We start from the raw sequence: 24,004 nt of genomic DNA on the forward strand, positions 1-24,004 counted from the left end.
TGTCGGAGATGGGTATGAAAAGAACATACTAGTAATGGGACTATTTGTATATCAGATTATGAATAGTTTTGGCCCAAAAGGTATTTCTATCCTGTAATGGGACTATTTGTATATCAGATTATGAACAGTTGATCTCTGAAATCTCATCCCTCGTTATACAACCTTGTTTGTCCTACAACTCGAGGTAATAACTTTCCTAAGTTATTTCGGGATTTTTTTGGTATTATGATTGTTGCGTAAATTAACTTATAATTGATGTATTTTAGTAAATAAATCCACATGAATATATAAAGTTTACGAAGCTCAAAGAGGATAGAGATAACGTGGATAAAAGTATGCATATAATATGGAATGTTGCACTCTATCCTATGATCTTCCGGTGGGAGATAGTTAATTCGTAAAGCCTATCAACTATGCGATAATACGCTAATAAAGATACTCACGAATTCTGAAACATGACGCACTTCATACGTGCTTTTCATAACATAGAAAGGCTGCTTAATTCCATTACAATAGCAAATGCAAACAGGTAGTCCACTGTTTGCTTATTGACACCAAAACACAGGAGCTAAGAGTGCAGCTTATTTGATTCCTCCGACTAGTTTTTCTTCGCGAACTGAGCCTGAAGCCAGTCGACGGTCTTCTTGTCCACTTGGAAAGCCTTGGCGAGGATTTCATCCGAGATGGGGGGATTCGACCCGAACACAGCATCGGCGATGGTGATGGTGCCAGGGTTTTGGCTGCTGAGAGCACCGATGGCGAAGGTGTTGGTGTGCCCAGGGTTGAACTGGAAGTGGATGAGGCCTTGAGGGAACACGAACACATCACCCTTCTTCAGCATCTTGGTGAAGAGACGGTTGCCGTCGTCGCTGTTGGATGTGACGAAGCCGACCAAGAGCTGTCCCTCTATGACGGTGAGGATCTCGGTGGCACGGGGGTGAGTGTGGGGCGGGTTGAGGCCATTGGGGATGTAGTCGATGCGAACCATGGAGATGCCGAGGGTGTTGAGTCCTGGAATCTGGATCACGTTGGCAGGCGTGACTTTGAACCCCAACTTGTTGTCTCTTGTATCGCCAGGCATGTCGAGGCCAGAAAGAGAGAAGTCGTCGGCTTTCACAACCATGGGGTCCTTGCAGACGAATCCATTCACCCGCACTGCAACAGCAGAAGGAAGAAGCAAACTCGGTCGGTAAACATGCATCAGGAGAACAAACGCACCGAAGGAAATTAATCTGGATACTATGAATACCTTTAGACTCCATATCTGCGACACAGAAGTCTTGAAGTTGGCTAGGATCAGAAGCCATTGCAAGAGAGGAAGCCATGGCGAGGAGAACAAGGAGAAACATTTCGGCGGCCATCTGTAATCTCTTAGATGGATGGGATTACCTGGTGCCGTGATACAGTGGCCTGGAAGAGACGGGTATATATAGAGAAGCAGGCTCTGAAACATTCATGATCATTAGGTGAAGGAGATGAAAAGTATACCATGTTAGGTTGCTTTCTTCTTGCAATATATTTTCTATAGCCGTCACCTCGTACGAGATCCATACGATGCACAGTAACCATTAAATTTGTTGACGTGTCTCGGTAACCTAATCCATGACCACTTTATATGTATATATATATATAATGATGGAGCTTTTAGTTTGATCATGGTGAAGTGTAAAATGGACTCTTACGTTCGACAGCATAATCCACCACGTGAGATTTTGGTGACGACCTTACGCTACCAAGCAAGAGGAGAAGTCAGCAAAGATGTGGCAGATTAACTGAACAAGCTAAGGGCAGGTAGAAAGAACAAGAAGCCAAAGATGTGATTACCAATTTGTCCTTGTCGGGTCTTTGTGTACTGCTACGGCTGATACCGTGTATTATAATTTAGGTGTTCTATGTCATCTCCGACTATTTTCATCACACTGAGACGTCGCGTGCATGTTGCAATGAAGTATGTAAATACGTAAGTTCTTAAGAGATTATAAGTTGATATAATGCTGTCCAAGAATAGTAAGTATGTTGATAGTTGCCTCTACGTTAAACGCTTATGGGATCGTAAGTTATTAAGAGATCATAAGAGGTTTTGAAAATACAAACTCTTTGTATATAGATATACAAGAATATTGTACGATTTAGATAAAATCAATTATATTCGTGATAAAAATCAATGAGGTTAGGTGAGATAAAATATTTTTTAATTAAATATCTAAAGTAAAATTAACATATGAACATCATATTGTTAGCATAAAATTTATAATCATATTATCTATAATACGAAAAGACTTTTATGTCAAAATTTAAAATCAAATAATAATGGATTTAAACAATATTACGATGCATACCTTTCGTTGTTATTTAGAAGAATAAATATTATCTGATCTACAGGCGTATCATCATCGGATCTAAATGAAATACTTCTATTTAGCTCTTAGAGATCATATCTATTTATAAACAAAAGCAAAGAGTCTAAGATAAGATATTAGAAGAGTTCCTCCAATAAGGATATCCTAGGAATCCTATTATAATATAAATTTTTTTTTTATTAATCAATAATCATAATCAGAATTCAATCATATCTATAATATATTTTACCTAATTAAATATGACCACATAATCTAACACTCAATCATAAATCCATAAAAAAATCAGAATTTTTGAACTCATTTCAACCGAGTTCCCAAAAAGTTTATTAAGTAAATAAGATATTATTATGAATACAAAACATTTTAAAGTTTTATAGATGATAATTCTTTTCTAGAAGGTTCTGCCAGCGAGGATGAATAAACAAAAAAGAAAAATATCGATCTAATATTTGTAATTTATATAAATATAAACATTTTTCGTCCATCCAACTCAGCAACCTCTCTGGCAATCAGAAAGATTTCAATAACGATCAAACAAAGGCTAATCGATTATTTCAGTCATCAGATTTTGGTGGCAACGACATGTTACCAAACACCATAAAGAAGCTCTCAAAGTCCGACCACGAGACAAGACAACGTTGCCAGTACGAATCCGACTCCGTTTTTCGACCTCGTTCCATACTGTATATTACGATCGAAGTGAACTGTGTCATCTTCAACTATTTCACCATCACACTGTTTATATATTATTATGGTCTATTTGTGATTACAATTTCGGGAATTCTTGGTGATGACTTGTTGAAGTTATGATCGTGTTATACAATATCTCATGTTTCAGTCATAATATTTGCATAAATTGACTTATTACCGGTATATTTTAGTAAAGTTGTCTGCATAGATATATAAAGTTCATGAACCTGAGGGAGGATAAACATAAGGTGGATAAAGAAGTATGCATATATATATATATATATATATATATATAATATGAGATATTACACTTTTTGAGGATGCTGCACTCCATATAATCTATAATCTTCCAGGTGGGAATTACTATCATATGATCTAAATATTGAAATAGGACTCATGGATTTCTTTCTTAAAAATCAAGTTTTATTTATTATATTTAATGACGTGTTTATATGAAATTTGCAACAGTACACCAATCGTATGTCAATAGAGATGACTCAAGAATTCTGAAACATGACACACTTCATACGTACTTTTCATAACATAGAAAGGTCTCTTAATTCCATTACAATAGCAAATGCAAACAGGTAGTCCACTGTTTGCTTATTCACACCAAAACACACGAGCTAAGAGTGCAGCTTAATTCATTCCTCCGACTAGTTTTTCTTCGCGAACTGAGCCTGAAGCCAGTCGACAAGCTTCTTGTCCACTTGGAAAGCCTTGGCGAGGATTTCATCCGAGATGGGGGGATTCGCCCCGAACACAGCATCGGCGATTGTGATGGTGCCGGGGTTTTGGCTGCTGAGAGCACCGATGGCGAAGGTGTTGGTGTACCCAGGATTGAACTGGAAGTGGATGAGGCCTTGAGGGAACACGAACACATCACCCTTCTTCAGCATCTTGGTGAAGAGGCGGTTGTCGGTGTTGGATGTGACGAAGCCGACTAAGAGCTGTCCCTCTATGACGGTGAGGATCTCGGTGGCACGGGGGTGAGTGTGGGGCGGGTTGAGGCCTTTGGGGATGTAGTCGATGCGAACCATGGAGATGCCGAGGGTGTTGAGTCCTGGAATCTGCATCACGTTGGCAGGCGTGACATTGAACCCGAACTTGTTTCCGGTATCGCCAGGCATGTCGAGGCCAGAAAGAGAGAAGTCGTCGGCTTTCACAACCATGGGGTCCTTGCAGACGAATCCATTCACCAGCACTGCAACAGCAGAAGGAAGAAGCAAACTCGGTCGGTAAACATGCATCAGGAGAACAAACGCACCGAAGGAAATTAATCTGGATACTATGAATACCTTTAGAGTCCTTATCTGCGACACAGAAGTCTTGAAGTTGACTAGGATCAGAAGCCATTGCCAGAGAGGAAGCCATGGCGAGGAGAACAAGGAGAAACATCTCGGTGGCCATCTGTAATCTCTTAGATGGATGGGATTACTTGGGGCCGTGATACAATGGCCTGGAAGAGACGGGTATATATAGAGAAGCAGGCTCTGAAACATTCACGATCATTAGGTGAAGGAGATGAAAAGTATACCATGTTAGGTTGCCTTCCTCTCGCGATAATATTGTCTATAGCCGTCTCCTCGTACGAGCTTCCTCTGTTGCAGGGTAACAAATAGGTATTTTGACGCGGTCTCAGTGATTGCTTGAATGCATGCGTTCGCCGCCACAGAAAAATAGTTCTTTAGTTTAATGCCAACCTAATCCATGACCACATTGCATACACAATAATGGAGCTTTTCAACCTAATCCGAAATCCACCGGGTGAGATTTTGGTGACGACGTCAAGATACCAAGCACGATGAGAAGTCTGCAAACATGTGGGAGATCAGGAGAACAAGAGCAAGGTTGCGTCAAAAGAACAAGACAATAGTGTGTCGTTGCCAATTTGACTTCGTCTGATGCCGTGTATTATGATTCAAGTATTCTTTGTTAGTACAAAGTATGTATGTATGTATGTATGTATGTATGTATAGCATGCACGACATCGCCCTTCAGTAGTGTGTCAGTACAAAGTATGTATGTATGTATGTATGAATAGCATGTATGTATGTATGTATTATGATTCAAGTATTCTCTCTCTCTCTCTCTCTCATTTGGGAAAGTGAGATCATTTGTAATCGTTCCGTGCAGAGAAAGAGTCTACCAAGAGGAGCTTAGTTATTCTCCACTTGGTTTTGGTCAACGACTATATCTTGTATGTAGTAAATGCCATTCAATCGACAGGGTTTTGATGATGGCAGGTCGCTACCAAATGCCAAGCAAATTCATGGAACCAGTGGAGCATATGGATCCACCAGAAGTGCTAGTGAACCAATGATCTCAGTTTGACTTCATCCAACATCAAGTACTAATAATGGAAGGCGTTTTCTGTCACCTTCGAACATGACCAGGACAATGCGTGCAGCGACTTCATCCAACATCGAATTCTATAGTGCAAGCGTTCCGTGTGCGTTGACTGGCATTATATACATCGCGTATACGAGTACTGACACCTTCCCTCTTCATCACAACATCACATTGGAAATCGTGTTCATCGTTATGTGATACGTGATGCGGTGGGTAAAAGAAGCCATACATGAACTGAAACCTTCGTTCTACATATTCTTACAATCGAGAATGAGTCTGACTCGATTTTGTTGATTAGCATACACTAAAATTAATATAAATTCAGCATACACCAAACTCAATATATGTAATTAGGCTCACTTAATTATTATTATCTATGGGACTAATCTAACAACCTTCTCTTCATAATATGAATATATATATAACCTAACTTTTTAATTCTTGTTAGGCTCATCTTCCTCATCTTTTCAATCTTCATCTCACATATCAACATTTCATAATATTTCAATATATTTTAAATAGCTTTAATTGAGTTTATAATGAGCTCAATAAAATGGTAAATCCTAATTATTCAGAGTCGGTCGAGTTTAACACTAACAAATAGATTTGCTGCAATGTGGCTTTGCAATTAATAATGATCTCATCAGTGATCTCGCTCTCAATTGTTGACTCTTAACATCATATTTATTTCGGGTTGGAAAACATGAGGATTATTTCGATCACTACAGAGAAAACGAACAGTAATAACATGCAAACGCCTGACTTCGATCGATCGCCAAGTGTTTGCTTATTGGAATGTTAACATGGATGTGAAGAAGCTGCAGTGGTGGTGTTTCTTCAGTTGTTGTTGTCCATCTAGAACTGAGCCTGAAGCCAGTCGATGGTCTTCTTGTCCACCTGGAAAGCCTTGGCCAGAACATCATCGGAGATGGGCGGCTTCGACCCGAACACAGCGTTGGCGATTGTGATGGTGCCGGGGTTTTGGCTACTGAGAGCACCGATGGCGATAGTTTTGGTGTGCCCAGGGTTGAACTGGAAGTGGATGAGGCCTCGTGGGAACACAAACACATCACCCTTCTTCAGCATCTTGGTGAAGAGACGGTTGCCGTCGTCGCTGTTGGATGTGACGAAGCCGACCAAGAGCTGTCCTTCTATGACGGTGAGGATCTCGGTGGCACGAGGGTGAGTGTGGGGAGCGTTGAGGCCTCTGGGTGCGTAGTCGATGCGAACCATGGAGATGCCGAGGGTGTTGAGTCCGACGAGCTGGTTCACGTTGACGGCGGTGACATTGGAGCCGACCTTGTTTACTGTGTCGCCAGCTTTGTCGAGTCCCCTGAAGAAGAAGTCTTCGGCTTTCACCACCTTGGGGTCCTTGCAGACGAACCCATTCACCAGCACTGCAACAGGAGGAAGCAAACTCGATCAGTAAATATGCATCGGGAGAGCAAACGCACCGAAGGAGATTAATCTGGATACTATGAATACCTTTAGAGCCCTTATCTGCGACACAGAAGTCTTGAAGAGGACTAGGATCAGAAGCCATTGCAAGAGAGGAAGCCATGGCAAGGAGAGCAAGGAGAAGCAATTTGGCTGCCATCTGTGTAATCTTTAGGATGGATGAATCTGCAATTGGTGTTGTGATACCAATGGCTTGGAGGAGATGGGTATATATAGAGAAGCATGCATTGACATATTCCTCATAAGTTGGTGAGAGAGTTGAAAAGTATGACATGTTAGGTTGCCTTCTGCTTACAATAATGTTTGTAGACTTCCCCTTTTACGTAGTTGTTATCAAGATATTGACGCAGTTTTGAGAAAAGGTCTAAGAAAAGCTTCCTCTTCACCGTCAGTTTCTTATACGTAGTAAATGCATACACGTTGTCGAACCATGCAATTGGCAGTATAGCCAATTAAACAGATGGGAAACCAGTGGGTATCTCATTCTGACTTCATCTAACATCAGATAGTATAATGCTAGCCTTCTTTGTCACCTTCAAACATGACCACGGCAACACGTTGCGTGCATGACCAACATCAAATACTATGTTGCAAGCGTTATATGTGAATGCAGTGAGTATAATATATATGGTGCATGCTTGCACAAGTAGTGAACAACTTCCCACTTTTTTGCAACGTTAGTATATTAATGGGTTAAGATCTCACATAAATCTCTCCCATTAAATCTAAGTTAATAGACGTTACGTGGTATGACATACTGAGTCATAATAAACTATTAATATAATGACACATATAATTTAAGGTTAAGATATATTTTAGCCCCTATGGTTTTGTCCATAGATCTATTAAGCCCTTGTGATTTATTCGTGTCTAAAATAACTTTTATATTTTAAAAAATATAGCATAAAACCCTTCCCGTTAAGTCTGAGTTAATAGATGTTGGAATCTATTTACATAGTATGTTGACTCAAAATAAACTATCAATATAATAACACATATAATTTAAGTAAAAAAAATTGAGACTTCCATCAATGGTGGGAGGAGGCGTTATCGTGGAAGCGACCACTAGCAGTAGCACCGAGCTGCTACTACCTAGCAGGGTGTCATACCAGGCCTCTCTCGCATTGACAATGAGCTCAAGAACTTCTGGATGTCACTTACCAACTCTAAGGCACATGCTACCATGGCGTTGCTCACAATTGCGAACTGCACCCACTCTGATCGTAACGAATACCGCCATACCTTGTAAGCCACCTCCCTCACAAAGCATGACATCATGAAGACTAAGAGTAGCAGTAGGAGTGGTTGAACTGGTCCATATATGCCTCCCGCACCCGCTCGCTCTCCTTGACCAGCTTATTAAGGAAAGAGGAAGCGACAGATGAAGGCAAAGAGGCAGAGATATGAGAGGTCGGAAGTGAAGGAGAGGGAGAGCTGGACCGTCACGTTATAGGCATGGTAGGTGGAGGTCCAAGAGAGGACGAAGTGGGAGGTAGTAGAGATGACTACGTGCCTAGCGTTGGACTAGCCGATGCATATCCACCTAAGGCAAATCCGGAAGCTTGTTGAGAGTGGGTCGACCTATGATTGCATTATACACCGAGGGGATGTCAACCACCATAAACTTGGTCATTATCATTTTGTTATAGGGTCCATCGCTAAATGTGACATATAGTCTCATGGTCCTTAGAGGGGAGATGGAGTTCCCTGTGAACCCCATCAACAAAAAAACTATAGGGGGTGAGATTATTAACTGAGAGCTTAAGTTTTTGAAAAGCGATAAAGTAGAGGATGTCGGTAGAACTATGTTGATCATGACCTTATATACTCAGGAGTTAATCATTCTTATAGAAACTACCAAGGCATCATCGTGGTTTGGATCGAGATACTTTGTCCCTTCTTCCTTGAAGATTATTTCCAAGTTATCTTTTTTATCTTTGGTGCTTCTCGATGGTGGCTCAGGCTTAGGCTTTATGACTCAAGATGTTGTCCCCTTCCAAGACAGGTCCACCGATGATGACGTCGATCTACCTCTCTATCGAGCCCTAAGGTTAGGGTGAGGGTTCTCGAGGTCTCTGGAAGAATCTCCGGAGGTGTTCCCGATAAATCAGCTCCTCGATTTGTTCATTCAAATCATGAAAGTCTTCCGTGTCGTGGCCATAGTCATGATGGAAGCGGTAATACTTGGATCTGTCTCTTCTTTCCAATGACATCTTTGTCAATTAAGGGTTCTTCAAGAACCTTTTTTCCTTTATTTATAGGAAGACCTTAGTTCTCATAATTTTAAATGGGGTCAACTCGAGTCTCGAGCGAGGCAGCTCGGGTCGATCTTATTTTCTTCATCGAGGTGACCTCAGGGTTTGAGCTAATGGTGGTTGCTCATGTCATGGCCACTTGCATGTCTCCTCGTGCTTACTTAAGACCATCACCTTGGTGGCTATGTATTGGTTGGCCCTTTAGAGGATCTTGAGTACTATTGCAAGAGTGCTTAAGCCCCATCATCAAGGCTTGAATCACGAGTGATGGATGTGCTTCTTACATGCATTGGACTTTAATGGTGAATCGAGCGACAAAGTAGAGAGTATCTTTTCCTCCCCTTGCTTGAGCTCGAGCAAGATTGTCACTAATGGCCTTCGGCATATATTCCCAAGTATGTAGAGTTCAAACTCCTTTATTTATAAGCTAAGTAAAAGAGTCAATCAAGAGTAGCTTCAAACGAGTGTACCACTCTTACGCTAGACTTCTCAACAGTGTCAAGAACACACAACACATCAAAACGTCCAAGGTGTCGTAGAGAAACATCTAGGCATGAAAAGTGGTAGTATGTTCAATCGGATCAGTATTGTTATCAAAGACTTCTAACGATGGGAGGCGAAAGTTGGTCGGGATTAGTTTCTCTTGAATGTTCTAGGTGAATAGGGACCGACTCGAGGTGGAATCGGCCAAATTCTCCCCGCTAGACCACTAGAGCTAAGCATAGTCTATTTGTTGTCGTTGGACCCTTAAGGAGTCATCCATTGATTTAATCCTGAATTCGGGTGGAGCAGAGCAATGATGCAACAATGTGCTGAACTCTACGGTTGGTAAGCGGGGTGCTCCTTCGATTGGCAATTCATCGGACCTTTGGTGATCCTGAGATGCTAGTATAGTTTTTCTCAAAAAGAGAGCCTCTTGGCATGATACCAGGGGTTAGCTATTATACCTAGTCTATGGATGGAACAACCTACAACTACCCCAACGTCAACCTACAACTACTCCAACGTCCCTCTTTGACGTTTTGTCCACATGGGTGACAAGGGAGAGACAGGTCTGAACGACCTCCCTTGGATTGTTGTCCATGAAAGCAAATAAGTGGAGGGTGATTATGGTAGAACCCTTGCAGATTCTAAACTTGGGGTTGATCTCTTTAGGGGATCGGCCTCCTTGGAACTCTATAGGGGTTCCTCCCTCCAAGTTGCTGCTCAAAAGCTGCAGAAAAGATTCATCTATTGCTTATCAAAAGAGAAGGAATACATGGCTATTTATAGGGCTTCTAAACCCTAACTCCTAATAGGACTCCTACTTAAGACTCTTACTTCTAACCAACTCCTAATATGACTCATAATCAAGACTCCTATTCTCTTACAACTCCTAATTCTTCTCTAAGAAAAAACCTCCTAACAGAATGTCCCTTTCAATTAGGACTCTCATAGTTAGTCCTAACAGAGTGTCCCTTTCAATTAGGACTCTCCTAGCTAGAGTCCTAACAGAATGTCCCTCTCAATTAGGACTCTCCTAGCTAAAGTCCTAACAGAATGTCCCTCTCAATTAGGACTCTCCTAGCTAGAGTCCTAACAGACCCGCCCTCTTCAAATCAGCCTTGTCCTCAAGGCTGAGATTCCATGAACTCAGGGAACCGGGTCTTCAGCTCCTCATATGGTTCCCATGTGGCGTCTTCAAGTGGTAGATTATTCCAATGCACTAGTACTTCAGTAGAGGGATGTCGGCAACGCATCACGATCCTGCGATCGAGGATGGCCTGTGGTTGGGCTTGAATAACTCCATTCTCAGTTGTGTTGGGCAGTTGGATCTGGGGTGACTCGTGTTCTCCCAACTTGGGCTTTAGGCATGATACGTGGAAGACAGGGTGAATTTTGGCATCTTCAGGTAATTTAAGTCTGTATGCCATGGCTCCAATACGCTCTGTGATCTGATAGGGCCCATAAAAACGTGGGGATAGCTTCATGGAGGCTCGAGTGTTGATAGAGAGTTGCTTGTATGATTGTAGGCGAAGATAAACCCAATCTCCCACTGGAAATTCTCTTTCACTTCGTCGTGTGTCGGCTTGCTGCTTCATTCTGGCTTGAGCGGTAGAGAGATTATCTTTTAACAGTTGTAAGAGTTTGTCCCTATTAATTAATTCTTGGTCAACCTGATCTACCTTGGCCGAGCCAATTACATACTTTGGAATCACAAGTGCTAGTCGACCATACAATGCTTCATAAGGGGCACATTTTATAGATGAATGATATGTAGTATTATACCACCATTCGGCCCAAGGAAGCCATTTTGCCCACTCTTTTGGTCGGTCGCTAGCGAAACACCGGAGGTACGTCTCTAAGCACCTATTTACCACCTCTGTTTGGCCGTTAGTTTGTGGATGATATGCTGTGCTCATCTTGAGTTTGGTGCCTTGTAACTGAAATAACTCGGTCCAAAATTTACTAGTGAAGATCCTGTCACGATCACTTACGATGGACCTTGGCATCCCATGCAGTTTAACAATATTTTCTATGAAAATCTGAGCAATACTAGCAGCAGTGTAGGGATTTCTCACAGCACAAAAATGAGCATATTTCGTAAGTCTATCAACCACCACGAGAATCGTGCTTTTACCTTTGGAAGATGGCAGCCCTTCAATGAAGTCCATGGAGATGTTAGTCCACACTGAGTCTGGTATGGGTAGTGGTTGTAGCTTCCCTGGATTTGCCACAGATTCACCCTTGTGCTGTTGACATACATCACATTGTGCCACATATTCAGCAATAATTTTTTTCATCCCTCTCCAATAAAAATTTTGCTTCACTCTTTTGTAGGTTCTTAGGAATCCAGAGTGCCCTGCTGAAGGTATAGAGTGCATTTCATGCAAGATGATTGCGATGCAAGGGGAGTCAGGTATAAGCACAATGCGACCTTTGTAGCGTAAATCCCTCGAATTCCAAGTGTAGTGGGCTATTGCACTTGGATCCTCCTCCAATTTTTTTATGATCTTGCTGATCTCTGGATCCTTCTTCTATTCTTCCCTAATGTCCTCGAGGAGACCGGTGGTAGGAAGGGAGATGGCTGAAACCTTAGCTTGTTCAGGTAGCCGTGAGAGTGCATCTGCAACAACGTTTTCTTTCCCCTTTTTGTAAATAATTTCATAATCAAATCCAAGAAGTTTGGTTACCCATTTTTGCTGCTCAGGGGATGATATCTTTTGCTCCAAAAAGTACTTGAGGCTTTTATGGTCAGTTTTAATTTGAAATCGCCGGCCGATCAGGTAGGGTCTCCACCTCGTTACTGCGTGTACAATGGCAAGCATCTCCTTATCATATACTGACATATTTTGATGGGAGGGAGATAATGCCTTGCTAGTGTATGCGAGTGGTCGACCATTTTGTATGAGAATGGCTCCAATTCCGACTCCAGATGCGTCGGCCTCAATGATGAAGGGTTTATTGAAATCCGGTAGCGCAAGCACCGGCGTTGTTGTCATGGCTGCTTTAAGTTTGTCGAAGGCAGCAGAGGCTTTGTCCGACCATTGGAAAGCATCTTTTTTCAGTAAAGAAGTGAGTGGTGCACTGATCTTCCCATAGTCCTTAACAAATTTTCGGTAGTAGCCCGTTAGTCCAAGGAACCCCCGCAGTAATTTCACGTTTGTAGGTTTCGGCCAGCCTTGCATTGCCTCAATTTTTGTTGGGTCTACCGCCACTCCTTCTTCTGATATTATATGCCTAAGGTACTCTACTTTTTGCTGGAGAAAGCTGCACTTTGGTTGCTTAACAAAAAGAGTATTCTCCCGAAGGATCGTCAAAACAATCCGTAAATGCTGAAAGTGAGTCTCAAGAGAAGGGCTGTAAACGAGAATATCATCGAAAAATACCAGCACAAATTTACGAAGAAAGCTCCGAAATATATCATTCATGAGACTTTGAAAGGTTGAAGGAGCATTAGTGAGTCCAAAAGGCATTACCAAGAATTCATAATGGCCATCATGTGTGCGAAATGCAGTTTTTGGAATGTCATCGTTACATACCCGAATTTGGTGGTAACCGGATCGGAGGTCCAACTTCGTGAAGACTCGAGCTCCTTTCAATTCATCAAGAAGTTCATCCACCACTGGTATTGGGTATTTGTCCTTGACGGTGATGCCATTTAAAGCTCGGTAGTCGATGCACATCCGCCAAGTTCCGTCCTTCTTGCGTACAAGTAGCACCGGTGAGGAAAAGAGGCTGCAACTTGGTCGAATCACCCCTGTTTCAAGCATCTCCTTTACGATCTTTTCAATTTCATCTTTCTGGAGGTGAGGATATCGGTATGGTCGAGTGTTCGCTGGTGGCTTGCCCGGAAGGATTGGAATTCGATGGTCATGTTGCCGAGAAGGAGGAAGACCACGCGGTTCAGCAAATATGTCGGCAAATTCAGTAAGCAATTGGGCAAGATTTTGATCTTCAAATTCTATTTTCTTCCCCTCTGGTTGCTGCTGGAGGTGCATCAAAAAGGCACCATTTACCTTGTGTAAAACTTTCTCCATTCGTTGGGTCGAAAAAGTGGTAACGTTGCTTCCGCGCTTCCCGCGTAGGATGATCTGTTTGCCCTTACAGTAGAATTTCATAATTAATTTAGAAAAGTTCCAAGAGACATCACCTAGTGTAGTCAGCCATTCTATACCAAGCACTGCCTCATAGTCATCGATTGGTAGGAGGAAGAAATCGGTGATAATTTCTTGGTCTTGTAGTAATAGTTTCACTTGCGGGCATCTTTGGTCGCACTTTAGGATTCTACCGTCGGCAACCTTTACATCGAACTTGCTGCAACCTTCAATATGCAGTGCCATCCGAGCAGCAACCTTACTATTCAGGAAGTTATTAGTGCTACCCGTGTCGATGAGAACAGTGATCGGCTGTTGTTTGAAAAGGCCACCAACTTTCATCGTTTGCGGATTTGAATAGCCGGCTAGTGCGTGTACCGTAATGTCGGTCGGCTGTGGCTCTTCTTCCATATCTTCTTCTTCATGTTCAAGGCTCTCTTCTAGATGTTCAATGACCTCTTCTTCTACTGGTTCAATCATAAGAAGTCTACCCTTTTTACAGCGATGCTCGCGGCTCCACGGCTCGTCGCAATGCCAAAATAACCCCTTCGCAGATCGCTCCCGAAGTTCTTCTCTTGTTAACCTTTTCGGTGCAGGGACTCGGTTGATAGTAGGGGGGGCTGAGGGCTTTAGTATTGTAGGTCGTGGAGTGATCCTTGTCCTCCGGGCTTCATGGTTCAATCGCTCCTCTTGAAGTCGTGCGAAAGAGATGGCTGCCATAAGCTTGTATGGTTGTCGCGCCTTAACTTCTCCCCGGATCTCCGGCTTTAAGCCCTCAATAAAAGTCCCTAATAACTGTTTTTCAGACCAATCACGAGTTTGATTAGATAACCTTTCAAACCTGGTTTGGTACTCCTGAATGGTGGAGGTTTGTCGGATCTTTGCTAGTTGTCCGTCAATGTTCTCGTAATAAGTTGGTCCGAAGCGGATCAGTAGTCCTTCTTTGAATTGTCACCATGAAAGGGCTCCATAAGTGTGTTCAAACCAGTCAAACCATTGTATGACATCCCCTTCAAGATGTATAGTTGCAATTTCCACCATGGATGCATCCGCAGTTTTATGGTACCGAAAATATCGCTCAGCGCGCGAGATCCAACCAATTGGGTCTCCTTCTTCCCATCTAGGGAAGTCCACTCTCATGCGCGAATAGTTGGGGTCGGTCATAGAGCCTCCCCTCTCTTGGAAGTCATCCCTTTGGGCATGATGTGATTGGTTAGAGCTCTCTCTTTGATGTGATTTCTTCGGGCTTGGTGGTCGGCCCAAACTGAATTCAGTAAGGAGAGTCCGAATCTTATCCTCCATTCGTGCCTCAAAGGCTTCAAATTTAGCATTGATTGCGTCCTCAGATGCCATAGTATATGACTCCAAATCTGTGATGTTAAGATCTCTCTTTTGTTGACGAGTTAAAGGCATGTATAGGTTTGATAAAAATCAGTGAAAGTTTGCTGCAGAATTGTGTTGTCTTGTAAGAGCAGAATTATCGTCGAAGAAACAACGGTTTCTCGACGAAATCTCCACAAAAATTTGAGAGATTTGAGGAGAGAGTTGACAACAATATCTCAGTTTATATGATAGCAAGGATGTCCATCAAGAAAATTTCGACAGTAACAGCAAGAAAATTGGTGTAAGTTGCGATAGTAGAATTCTCGTCGAAAAATTTCAGCAACTTATGATGAAAATTTGCAGCAATATAGGAACGATTTTTTTTTTTTTTGGATTTTCGGATAGGGATAAATAAATTGCAACAGCAGTAAGGTAGGAAACCAGAACCTGTTGCAATTCACGGGGAGATCAAAGGTTGATCTGCGGTAGTGGAGATGATGGTGGAATTCGGCGACGATCTTTTAAGCAATTGTGGGAATTGCTTTGGATGGTTGTGGAGGGTTGATGGATGGCAATGGAAGGGCAGCGAGATGCCAAGAACGCTGCTCTGATACCAGGTGGTAGAACCCTTGTAGATTCTAAACTTGGGGTTGATCTCTTTAGGGGATCGGCCTCCTTGGAACTCTATAGGGGTTCCTCCCTCCAAGTTGTTGCTCAAAGGCTGCAGAAAAGATTCATCTATTGCTTATCAAAAGAGAAGGAATACATGGCTATTTATAGGGCTTCTAAACCCTAACTCCTAATAGGACTCCTACTTAAGACTCTTACTTCTAACCAACTCCTAATATGACTCATAATCAAGACTCATATTCCCTTACAACTCCTAATTCTTCTCTAAGAAAAAACCTCCTAACAGAATGTCCCTTTCAATTAGGACTCTCATAGTTAGTCCTAACAGAGTGTCCCTTTCAATTAGGACTCTCCTAGCTAGAGTCCTAACAGAATGTCCCTCTCAATTAGGACTCTCCTAGCTAAAGTCCTAACAGAATGTCCCTCTCAATTAGGACTCTCCTAGCTAGAGTCCTAACAGATTAAGACCTTTTCTTTCCATGCCAGCCTTCATATGGTGAGAAGTGTCAGATGATAATTGGCCATCAATATGTTCTGTATCAATTAACATATATTAAAATGATGATTGACCTCGAGGTAGCGTTGAGGTGGTACTTGCACTAAGACCAATGTCACGAGAAATTTTTCGACCTGATGTCTCTGATGCTCAAGTTAGCCCAATATACTTTTTGAGTATAGGTTTTTCACGAAAACAGAGCATATTGGTATGATGCATGGAGTTAACTTTTATGCCTGATCTATGGAGAGAATAACCTACTACTGTCCTAACATCCCCATTTGACATTTTGTTAATAAGAGATTGGGGACAAGAGGGAGACATGCCCAAATGATCTCCCTCGGACTATTATCCATATGGGTAAACCAGTGGAGGGTGATTGAAGCTTTTTTTTTTTTTCTAAGCCGGTCTTCACACGATGATATATGTCAAATGGTGATTGACTACTAACACATTTCATATATTCAATTAAGAACTTCAAATTTTATGTTATAGACCAAACTCAATATATGTAATTAGACACTCTCAATTATTATCTATGTGACTAATATAAACATTATCTTAGCACATCTCGTATTCAATCAGTCTCCTTTCTATTTGTAAAGGTCTGTCAATAAGCAAAACTATATGGATCAATAAATCTATTCTATTTGTTGGTTTTTCAATTCAACTGAAATCCACTGTTTGATTTTGTTAATTTAGAGTCTCAGAACTGAAAAGACATCACTTAGGAAAGAAATAACATTTGGTTCTAATAAGCTCTCGATTTCATTATTTTTAATGTGATGTGGGATTTATATTTAGTATCTTGTCATAAGATTCATGTAATCGATCCTAAATTTATTATTTTATTAGTATCATTATTGTACCTTATCGTAATATTAGAGTACCATGCTTGACGTTAAACAACATAACACCGAATCATATGATTTTGTGCATTCAAAGTGGACCCAAAAGACATCTCAGGATAGAAATAACATCAGGATTCAATTGGTTGGTACTTAGTCAGAGACAGTTTCCATAACATATAAGCCATATTCTATCACAAATACAAATGCAAATAGTTATCCACTGTTTGCTTATTTAAAGCACATAATTTCAGCACGTCATGTCAACTTGCAACAACGAAGCTTTCTAGTTGTTGTTGTCCATCCAGAACTGAGCCTGAAGCCAGTCGATGGTCTTCTTGTCCACCTGGAAAGCCTTGGCCAGAACATCGTCGGAGATGGGTGGCTTCGACCCGAACACAGCGTTGGCGATGGTGATCGTGCCGGGGTTTTGGCTACTGAGAGCACCGATGGCGACGGTGTTGGTGTACCCAGGGTTGAACTGGAAGTGGATGAGGCCCTCAGGGAAAACAAACACATCGCCCTTCTTCAGCATCTTGGTGAAGAGACGGTTGCCGTCGTCGGTGTTGGATGTGACGAAGCCGACCAAGAGCTGTCCTTCTATGACGGTGAGGATCTCGGTGGCACGGGGGTGAGTGTGGGGAGGGTTGAGGCCTTTGGGCCCGTAGTCGATGCGAACCATGGAGATGCCGAGGGTGTTGAGTCCGACGAGCTTGTTCACGTTGACGGCAGTGACCATGGAGCCGAGCTTGTTTCCTGTGTTGCCGGCTTTGTCGAGTCCCATGAAGAAGAAGTCTTCGGCTGTCACTTGCTTGGGGTCTTTGCAGACGAATCCATTCACCAGCACTGCAGAAGCAACAAGAAAACTCGATCAGTAAACATGCATTAATCGAAAACGTGGACATGTAGATACGGTGTTCGATCCTTAAACTCGCCTTTGGAGTTCTTATCGGCGACGCAGAAGTCTTGAAGAGGGCTAGGATCAGAAGCCATTGCGAGAGAGGAAGCCATGGCAAGGAGAGCGATGAGAAGGATTTTGGCTGCCATCTTTAGGATGGATGAAGCTACAATTGGTGTTGTGATACAAATGCACGAAGGAGATGGATATATAGAGAGGGGGAGGGGGAGAGAGCCAGGGTTGAAACATTCTCGATCATTTGGTACGAGAGCTGAAAAGTATGCCTTTTGCTTATAATAATAATGTCTATAGACTGTGAGTGCTTCTTATCTTGTGCAGAGAAAGAGTCTACCAAGAGGAGCTTAATGTTTTGGTCAACGAAGATTTCTTGTATGCCATTCAATTGACAGGGTTTTGGTGATACGTTCACGTCGTCGAACCATTCAATTGGCAGTATAGCCAATTAAACATGTGGGAAACCAGTGGGCATCTCAGTCTGACTTCATCTAACATCAGATACTATAATGCAAGCCTTCTTTGTCACCTTCAAACATGACCAGGGCAACACGTTGCGTGCATGACCGACAACAAATACTATGGTGCAAGCGTTATATGTGAATGCAGTGACTATTCGCCACGAAATCGAGGAGAGCTGTAGCAATTGGGAGAGGTAGTGTTTCAGCTCTTAGATTGCCTGCTAGCACTTTTCGATCTATAAAAATCTTTTAAGATTTTTCAATACTCGAAAGAATAACAGACACTTATTGGGATAGGAATCATCTAAGTATTGCTATTTGCCCTGCTAACTGATGCACTTCTTGCTAGTTACTATAATTCAATCATGTGAGTAATTGCACGTGTGACACACTATGCAATCTTTTGTACTTATTATTATTGGTATTTTCTGACTTTATGATTATGTGTTGCGTATATTATAATATCCATGAATCTGTGCAATAAGAATCGGATTATAGTGAGATCACGATAATGAGACCGATTCGCCTTTAAGCATAAACCATAAATATTCTCAATCGTATATTATTCGAGAAGGATATCGATATAATCAAACAAACTAGTATATTGTATCCTCATCCAATTGATAGAGGCGGCTAGTCCCATAGCTACTCGTGTGGAGATACTAGGGATACAATACATATGCTAATTAGATAATTAGTTCATTAATTGATCCACTCACAGAATGTTGGATAGTTGATGATACCTCATTATTAAACAACGATTTTGTAATTCTAGTTGTGTATCTGGTCCTTAGACTTGAGATATCAAAGATATCATATATAAGTACTCTACTCTTTGATACCAAATTTATAGGTCTCGAAGTTTCAAATCTAGCATAACTAATAATCGAGAGTGGCAATCAATCTTATGAGGGTAATTGAGTAGTGATAGAAGATCATTCACTCTCGGTATCATGAGATGAAAGTCCTATATATTCTTGCTTAAGTAAATATCTAATCAGGGTCATTCAGATTGAGAGAGAAAGAGTTCTTCTAGAGATTCTAATTAGAGCAAGACTCAAGTAGATTTTGTATGAGCCTGACTGAATCATGCTTGGTATATAGTCTCTAGGATATTAAATGAATGAGTGATAAATACATGATAACTGAGGATAGATAGGTCTAATTGATTAAATTCCTCTGTATCGTATGGGGACTACGACATAGTGGCTTAGTACGTTTGTAGTCGATGAGTTAGTGAACTATTATGGAGATAATAATTCACCGAGTTAGAAGGAGTTCTCATGTGTACGACTCATGATCAACTTGATATTGGGCCTAGAGGGTCACACATATATGATAGGTATTGCGACGAGTATAGGTTCATATATAAAATATCCGCTGAAACCCTTGTCTTACGACTTTATCTTGGTAATCTTTTCAATCTTCACCTTACATATTAACATTCCATAATGTTTAAATATATTTTGAATAACTTTAATCAAGTTTATAATGATCTCAACAAAAACATAAATCCCAAGTATTTAGAGTCTGAATAATAAAATATGCTCCTAGCGATAAAATCAAAATAAAATGTATACTCCCAAAATAACTTAACTTGCAGCTAGACATCTTACAATTTGATTTGTAGATATCAGACTCACAAAGATGGATGTTCTTCTGAAATATTTTATAAAGTTTATAAATATTTTAAAAGGCTTAATTACAATAATTTGTTGTTCTTAATCTTTGCCTTGTGAAGATGCTATGTGTAGTTGAAGCATGCTTCCTATGAAAGGTCATACACTTCTTTTGAGACAAACACCCATCCTGTCGGAAGAGACGACAACGAACTATTTGTGATCAACCAATTGGCTATCTATAGGTTGTCATCGTTACTAAAAGATTCTTTTGCTTGGATGATGGTAGGTGATTGTATGCAGAAAGTTAACCAAAACCACAGGCGCAAGTGAGATGTTGACTATTAAAAATTCATCAATGGATATATATATATATATATATATATATATATATATATATATATATATATATATATATATATATATATATATATATATATATCCTTGGCTAGGGTCATTCGGATTGAGTGAGAAAGAGTTCTCCAAGAGAATCCGATTAAAGTGAGACTCGAGTAGAAACCGTATGGGCCTGACAGCACAATGTCCGATATATAGTCTCCGAGATATTAGATAGATAATGTACTATAGGTACATGGTAACTGAGGATAGATAGGTCCAAAGGATTAGATTCCCCCGTATCGTTTGGGGATTACAGCGTAGTGGCCTAGTACATCCGCAGTCGATGAATCGAGTGAATTATTTTGAAGATAATAATTCATTTAACCAAAAGGAGTTCTAATATGTATGACTCACAGGTAGCTCAATATTGGCCTAGAGAGTCACACACATATGATAGGTGTTTTGATAAGTAAAAGTTTATGAGATATCCATTTGAGCTCCTATTTTATTGGATATCCAATAAGCCATTGAATTATTGGATCATATCCAATAAGAGATTATTGGATAGAGATTCACTAATATGAAAGACATGGATAGTTGTTTGGGGATCTAGTACCCAATAGGGCAAGATCTATTATGGTTAAATTAATAAAGAGCCTCTATAAATATGAGGGAACCAAAGGGTCATAGGCTAGACCTTTTTTACTACCACATCTTATTCCCTCTCCCTTTCTCCTCCTCAACCAGTAAGGGCATGTGAAGATTTAGGCAGCGATTCAAGGAGCGTCTTCATAGCCACTACCGTGTGTATCACTACTAGAGAGGAGGACAATTGACCTCCTTCATCATATTCTACACATATATAGGATTTTAGTAATATGCAATCTCCTTAGATAACACAACTATCTCATACATGGTTTTCAGTTTCACGAGTTTTTGCATACCAATCTTCGCATGAAAATGAAATTTTTTTTGTGAAAATATAGGATTTTTTGTTTATGTTCTTCTGCTGCGCATGTGATGTCGCCCCTAGATTTCTCAACATTAGCATTGTCAGGAACACATGACACATCAGAGCATCCGAGATTCCATAGAGAGGCATCTTAGTGCAAAAAGCGATAGTGTGTTCAATTGAGTTAGTGTTATCGTCAAAAGCTTTGAGAGGTGAAAGTTAGTTGGGATTGGTTCCTCTTGGATGTTCTAGGTAAACGAGGACCAACCTAAGGTGGGATCAATGAGATTCTCCCCCTTGGACTATCAGAACTCCCACTACATCTAGTATAAGTGTTGGTTCATTTGCCATAGCTAGACCCTCATAGAATAATACATTGAATCCATCGTTTGGGTCTTAAATTCGGACAGAGTAGAGTGGCGGTGCAATGGTGCACGGAACTCCACGATTAGGGAGCGAGACACTCATTCAGTTGGCAGTTCCGAGGACCTTGGGTGATCTTGAGATGCTAGTATCATGTTGGTTGGAGGGATTCCGATAGATGTCAGTGCTAGTGGCAATTAAAGTGTCGACCATTACTGATATGGTAGTGTCGCTTATTAGGCTAGTTGAGATAGGAGTGGGGTGATAGCTTGCATCATGCCCGTGAGTGTCTGCGCATAATGGGTAAGGTTCAGAAACACCTTGATGAGGATGAGCAAGTGGCTCGAATTTGTCCCTACGGGTGAGAGGCCAAGGTCATTAGATAGATGCCAATACCTCATCGATGCTAATGCCAAAATGTACATATACATATGTGAGAAGGGGGGCAATTGCCCCTTGAGTAAAAGTGATATAGATTGGAGGCACGACCTCCTCGCTAGAGCACTCGTTGAGAGGATTGACGGATTGATGTTCCTACAACATCAAACCATTCTTCTAGTGCTAAAATGTTAGAGAAAATCATCGTCAATGTTCGAGTCAAGCCGACATTGTCCAAACACAAAAGTATAAGAGCATCCGAAGTAGATCCAAGATGGTTTTTGAGTGGCTCTAAGGTTGTGTTACTAGTCATAGGTACCTTGCAAGCCAATCACGTGAGTGATGACAAATGTGATGTTGACATGTAATCCTTTTACTTATTATTATTATTTGATATTTTATCACTTTATATTGCCTGTTGCTTGAATATATTGTGATGTTCATGGATCTGTGCAATGGGAATTGGATCATGATGAGATCACGATAATGAAGCATGGGCAAATATTATCATCATAGAATAAGGTTGATGAAGCATGGTACCTTTTGTTGGGTTCAGTCCATAGGTGGGCTTGGATGGTTGATTTGGGCATTCAGTCCAAATCTGATTTATTAAAAAAAATAAAGATATATAATTTTAAAATTTTTACTAGACAAAAATTGGTTAAATTTCATCGATTTTAGTCTGAATTTAATGTGAATAATTCATAATTTTAATGATGTCGATATACAATTTATCCTCTTTGAGATACTTTTCTGTTATACCCATTTTGTGAAACTTCAAATTTTTTCTTTTATGAAATCCATCTAATAATATGTTATTATTGAATTAAGATATATGTTTTTGATGTTATTATGATCCTCTAGTTATTCTGAAAAAATTTATTATAAACGTATTATCATTATTAGTGATAGTGAAAGTTTGAAGTACACTACGGTCTTGTGATTTTTTCTGGATTAAATTTTTCACGTAAAAAATTTAATGTCTTATTTTATGATTGATTCATTATTCTACTGTTTATGTTGCTCTGATTAATATTTGCTTTCGGTAATAAGTTAATATTTTAATAAAAAAAAATCTATTTTGCAAAAAAAAAATATTTCACTAAAAAAATATATGATATGAACATATCAGCAACGTAGAAGTCTCGAAGAGGACTAGGATCAGAAGCCAATGCATGAGTGGCAGCCAAGGCAAGGAAAGTAATGAGATGGATTTTGGCAGCCATCTGTAGGCTTTAGGGTGGATGAAGTTGCTTGGTGCTGTGGTACAAATGGTTGAAGGAGAAGGATACATATAGAGAAGCTGTAGGCTCTGAGACGTTCTTGATCATTAGGTGAAAGAGTTGAAATGTATAACGTGTTGGGTGCCATTTGCTTGCAGGGTGTGAAGCTTTTTGAGACAGTCGCAGTGATTGCTTGCCTTCCTTGCTTAACGAAAGATTACACAAAAGACTAAGTCAAGCTATCGACTCAGTACGTCCATCCTAATCCACCTCCAGTTCTCGAAAGATTGCATAGCGTCCACTTGATCTTTATATATATATATATATATTAGAATCCCCTTCTAGCATCAAAATATTATTGGAAATCATCATCAAAGTCCAATTCAACTGGGCATGGTCCAAACCCAAAAGTGTATGAGTATTCTTAGCTTAAAACTATCCTAACGTTCATATTTGATATTTATTAACATGGGACGAAAGAAGAGAGACAGGCTCAAATGATCTCCCTTAGATTGTTGTTCATGTGGACAAACCGATGGAGGGTGATTGAGACTCTTTCATTCTAGACTAACTAACCTTTACATGATGAAGAATGATGATTAGTCATTAACATGTTTTCTATCATAACATATACTAAAATTATTATAGATTCAATTGTTAAACAATATCTATGTGAATAATATAAATATTATCTTAGCCTATCTGTCTCATAACCTAAAAGACATCTCTTAGGAAAGAAATAAAATTTAGTTCTAATAACGTCTTGA

The 24,004-nt window shown here is 40.5% G+C and overlaps 4 protein-coding genes across 4 annotated transcripts; all 4 read right to left on the reverse strand.

Annotated features, from left to right (window-relative positions):
- Positions 1 to 446: 446 nt before the first annotated feature.
- On the reverse strand, positions 447 to 1,410 carry LOC103986313 (putative germin-like protein 2-1). Its single transcript, XM_009404282.3, has 2 exons — positions 1,250 to 1,410; positions 447 to 1,155 (listed from the first exon to the last, which is right to left on the reverse strand). Exons 1-2 carry the CDS (start codon positions 1,359 to 1,361, stop codon positions 599 to 601), a joined length of 669 nt encoding a protein of 222 aa, XP_009402557.2. The 5' UTR covers positions 1,362 to 1,410; the 3' UTR covers positions 447 to 598.
- Positions 1,411 to 3,554: 2,144 nt separating this feature from the next.
- On the reverse strand, positions 3,555 to 4,512 carry LOC103986314 (putative germin-like protein 2-1). Its single transcript, XM_009404283.3, has 2 exons — positions 4,349 to 4,512; positions 3,555 to 4,254 (listed from the first exon to the last, which is right to left on the reverse strand). The coding sequence occupies exons 1-2, from the start codon at positions 4,458 to 4,460 to the stop codon at positions 3,707 to 3,709; spliced, it is 660 nt and encodes a 219-aa protein (XP_009402558.2). The 5' UTR covers positions 4,461 to 4,512; the 3' UTR covers positions 3,555 to 3,706.
- Positions 4,513 to 6,060: 1,548 nt separating this feature from the next.
- Positions 6,061 to 7,031, reverse strand: LOC135638473 (putative germin-like protein 2-1). Its single transcript, XM_065151586.1, has 2 exons — positions 6,888 to 7,031; positions 6,061 to 6,799 (listed from the first exon to the last, which is right to left on the reverse strand). The coding sequence occupies exons 1-2, from the start codon at positions 6,997 to 6,999 to the stop codon at positions 6,258 to 6,260; spliced, it is 654 nt and encodes a 217-aa protein (XP_065007658.1). The 5' UTR covers positions 7,000 to 7,031; the 3' UTR covers positions 6,061 to 6,257.
- A 10,070-nt stretch (positions 7,032 to 17,101) lies between these two features.
- On the reverse strand, positions 17,102 to 18,083 carry LOC135638350 (putative germin-like protein 2-1). The gene is made up of 2 exons (XM_065151452.1): positions 17,925 to 18,083; positions 17,102 to 17,835 (listed from the first exon to the last, which is right to left on the reverse strand). Exons 1-2 carry the CDS (start codon positions 18,034 to 18,036, stop codon positions 17,276 to 17,278), a joined length of 672 nt encoding a protein of 223 aa, XP_065007524.1. The 5' UTR covers positions 18,037 to 18,083; the 3' UTR covers positions 17,102 to 17,275.
- Positions 18,084 to 24,004: the final 5,921 nt, after the last annotated feature.

The sequence above is a fragment of the Musa acuminata genome, chromosome BXJ3-5 (genome assembly GCF_036884655.1).
Source record: "Musa acuminata AAA Group cultivar baxijiao chromosome BXJ3-5, Cavendish_Baxijiao_AAA, whole genome shotgun sequence".
NCBI classification, from domain to species: Eukaryota; Viridiplantae; Streptophyta; class Magnoliopsida; order Zingiberales; family Musaceae; genus Musa; species Musa acuminata.